At 42.1% G+C, this 3,667-nt stretch overlaps 1 protein-coding gene across 1 annotated transcript; it reads right to left on the reverse strand.

Moving 5' to 3' along the window:
• Window positions 1-1,803: 1,803 nt before the first annotated feature.
• Window positions 1,804-2,995, reverse strand: LOC139752629 (uncharacterized). Its single transcript, XM_071668383.1, has 2 exons — window positions 2,854-2,995; window positions 1,804-2,573 (listed from the first exon to the last, which is right to left on the reverse strand). The coding sequence occupies exons 1-2, from the start codon at window positions 2,980-2,982 to the stop codon at window positions 2,130-2,132; spliced, it is 573 nt and encodes a 190-aa protein (XP_071524484.1). The 5' UTR covers window positions 2,983-2,995; the 3' UTR covers window positions 1,804-2,129.
• Window positions 2,996-3,667: the final 672 nt, after the last annotated feature.

The following is a 3,667-nucleotide window of genomic DNA, read 5'->3' on the forward strand; positions in this document are numbered from 1 at the left end:
TACAAAGGCAAAGGGGATAAGAGTGAGTGCTCAAATTACAGAGGTATAAGTTTGTTGAGTATTCCTGGTAAATTATATGGGAGGGTATTGATTGAGAGGGTGAAGGCATGTACAGAGCATCAGATTGGGGAAGAGCAGTGTGGTTTCAGAAGTGGTAGAGGATGTGTGGATCAGGTGTTTGCTTTGAAGAATGTATGTGAGAAATACTTAGAAAAGCAAATGGATTTGTATGTAGCATTTATGGATCTGGAGAAGGCATATGATAGAGTTGATAGAGATGCTCTGTGGAAGGTATTAAGAATATATGGTGTGGGAGGCAAGTTGTTAGAAGCAGTGAAAAGTTTTTATCGAGGATGTAAGGCATGTGTACGTGTAGGAAGAGAGGAAAGTGATTGGTTCTCAGTGAATGTAGGTTTGCGGCAGGGGTGTGTGATGTCTCCATGGTTGTTTAATTTGTTTATGGATGGGGTTGTTAGGGAGGTAAATGCAAGAGTCTTGGAAAGAGGGGCAAGTATGAAGTCTGTTGGGGATGAGAGAGCTTGGGAAGTGAGTCAGTTGTTGTTCGCTGATGATACAGCGCTGGTGGCGGATTCATGTGAGAAACTGCAGAAGCTGGTGACGGAGTTTGGTAAAGTGTGTGGAAGAAGAAAGTTAAGAGTAAATGTGAATAAGAGCAAGGTTATTAGGTACAGTAGGGTTGAGGGTCAAGTCAATTGGGAGGTGAGTTTGAATGGTGAAAAACTGGAGGAAGTGAAGTGTTTTAGATATCTGGGAGTGGATCTGTCAGCGGATGGAACCATGGAAGCGGAAGTGGATCATAGGGTGGGGGAGGGGGCGAAAATTTTGGGAGCCTTGAAAAATGTGTGGAAGTCGAGAACATTATCCCGGAAAGCAAAAATGGGTATGTTTGAAGGAATAGTAGTTCCAACAATGTTGTATGGTTGCGAGGCGTGGGCTATGGATAGAGTTGTGCGCAGGAGGATGGATGTGCTGGAAATGAGATGTTTGAGGACAATGTGTGGTGTGAGGTGGTTTGATCGAGTAAGTAACGTAAGGGTAAGAGAGATGTGTGGAAATAAAAAGAGCGTGGTTGAGAGAGCAGAAGAGGGTGTTTTGAAATGGTTTGGGCACATGGAGAGAATGAGTGAGGAAAGATTGACCAAGAGGATATATGTGTCGGAAGTGGAGGGAACGAGGAGAAGAGGGAGACCAAATTGGAGGTGGAAAGATGGAGTGAAAAGGATTTTGTGTGATCGGGGCCTGAACATGCAGGAGGGTGAAAGGAGGGCAAGGAATAGAGTGAATTGGAGCGATGTGGTATACAGGGGTTGACGTGCTGTCAGTGGATTGAATCAAGGCATGTGAAGCGTCCGGGGTAAACCATGGAAAGCTGTGTAGGTATGTATATTTCCGTGTGTGGACGTGTGTATGTACATGTGTATGGGGGGGGGTTGGGCCATTTCTTTCGTCTGTTTCCTTGCGCTACCTCGCAAACGCGGGAGACAGCGACAAAGTCTAAAAAAAAAAAAAAAAAAAAAAAAAAAAAAAAAAAAAATATATATATATATATATATATATATGTATATATATATATATATATATATATATATATATATATATATATACTATTTCATTATTTTTTGATAAGTTTGTACTCTGATTTTTAAAAGAATTCCTCCGTGGGTTAGTAGCAGAAAGGATCTAATATGCAGTTATGGTGAATTAAAAATCCACCATCTATATGACATTTAATTACAAACTGTCCATAGCATATTATGCAAGAGGATATATCAAGGAAAAATCTTTCTAAGCTCAAGTAGTAGTGGAATATATATTGTGACAAAAGTGCTTTAAATATTATTATAATAAATATGGTTAGGGGACTCCTTGGTAGCAAAGTCAGTGTGGTATTAATTCCTGTTCCTTTACAGAAAACTCGTCACCAAATGAATTTCACAGAGTCCACTCCGGACGCTACTAATACATTACAATAAGCTGAGAAGTCATGAAAGAGGATGAGAGTCCATTATCTTTTTACAAAAATATACTATAAGAATCTGAAATTGAGCTACATGACTGTAATCTCCAAGACAATGTCCAGGTATCTTAGCTGATGAGTGGCCGCATCCTTAGTAACCGTAGCCGTAGGCAGGCTTGGGGCAGACAGTCTTGTAGGTGTGGTGTGTCTTGGTGACGGTGTGGTACTCCGGAACCACCTGGGTCTGGTACTGGGTGTGGTACTGGATCTGGGTCTTGGTGACGTACTGTGGCTTGTACACAGTCTTGTACACCTGCTGGTACTGCACCTGGGTCCTGTACTGTGTTTGATATTGGGTCTTGGTGATATAGGTTGGGACGTACTGAATCTTGGTGGCATATTGGGTATGGTAGTTGGTGTGATATACGGTCTTGTACTGGGTTACATACTGAACCTGGGTCTTGTAAACTGTCTCGGTGACATACTTGGGAACGTAGTCGGTCTTGTAGACGGTCTGGTACTGGGTGTGGTACTGGGTGTGGTAGTACGTGGTGGGGATATACTGCTGCTTGTACACCGTCTTGTACACAGGGACCTGTAACGAGAAATCTTGAGAAAGTACCTGTGATCCACGGTTGACATTAATGATGAGACTAGGTGCAATGACACGGTAATCTTTCAGAGAATGAACTGATTATTTCTTTTTTTTTTCAGGTTTGTTGGAATATGTTGATATACTGGATTTGCCTCAGCGCTGACCTCTTTCAGCTGTGACCGGTAGCACCAGCATCATTAAGAGCCTGCTGGACCTTCCTTAATACTGACCTGTTGGACCTGTCTCAGCACTGAGCTGCTGAGCCTGCCTCACCACTAACCTGCTGGACCTGAGTGTGGTACTTTGTGACGTAGATGGTCTCAGGGTAGCATGGCGCCGGATAATCGGCCTCAGCCACCACCGCCGCCGCCAGGGCAAGGCCCAAGAGTATTCCGGTTAAAGGGGCCATTGTCTCGAGAGCTGAGAAAATAACACATCTCTATTGAGCCAATATATGATGACTAGCAGTTTACAATAGCAGTTAATTTTTTTAGATGATAATATGGAGACACTGGATCTTGACCATAAAATCATCTTCATTTGCAAATTAGTTCGCGTCTTTGTCCTTGATAGACTTGTGTGCCTAAACATATCAAAATAAGAATTTTATCAAACTTATTTTCAGTAAAATCTTAGGATGCAAAACTACGTGAACGTTAATAGTAATGAACTTACTTTCTTGCCCAGGAAACCAATTCTATGGATTGCATAGCAAGCAGTCCACATCCGCCTGGCTGGACAACAGGTTGAGAAAGGTGTTGTATGTTTGTTTGTGTCTAGCGAGTGCAGGAGAGTTAAGAAGTTAAGAGTTAAGAGTTAAGAAGTAAATGTTCAGTGTCGTCACAATGAATGATACATCCTAGACATGACGAGACCTGAGATACAATGAATCTGCGTTTATGGTGTTATGAAGATGCGTGGCTTTCAGCACAAAAACGAGAAAGTGTCACTCTTGCATACCTGGAAACTGTAGTTTCAGATATGTATATGACTGAGGGTAGAATCTGAGACACAACGAGACTGTACTCCCTTTATTCCTTACGATGTTATAACCTTATCGAAGTTGACTCTCCACACGCAGTCTAATAAACAAA

Source organism: Panulirus ornatus, chromosome 13 (genome assembly GCF_036320965.1).
Source record: "Panulirus ornatus isolate Po-2019 chromosome 13, ASM3632096v1, whole genome shotgun sequence".
NCBI classification, from domain to species: domain Eukaryota; kingdom Metazoa; phylum Arthropoda; class Malacostraca; order Decapoda; family Palinuridae; genus Panulirus; species Panulirus ornatus.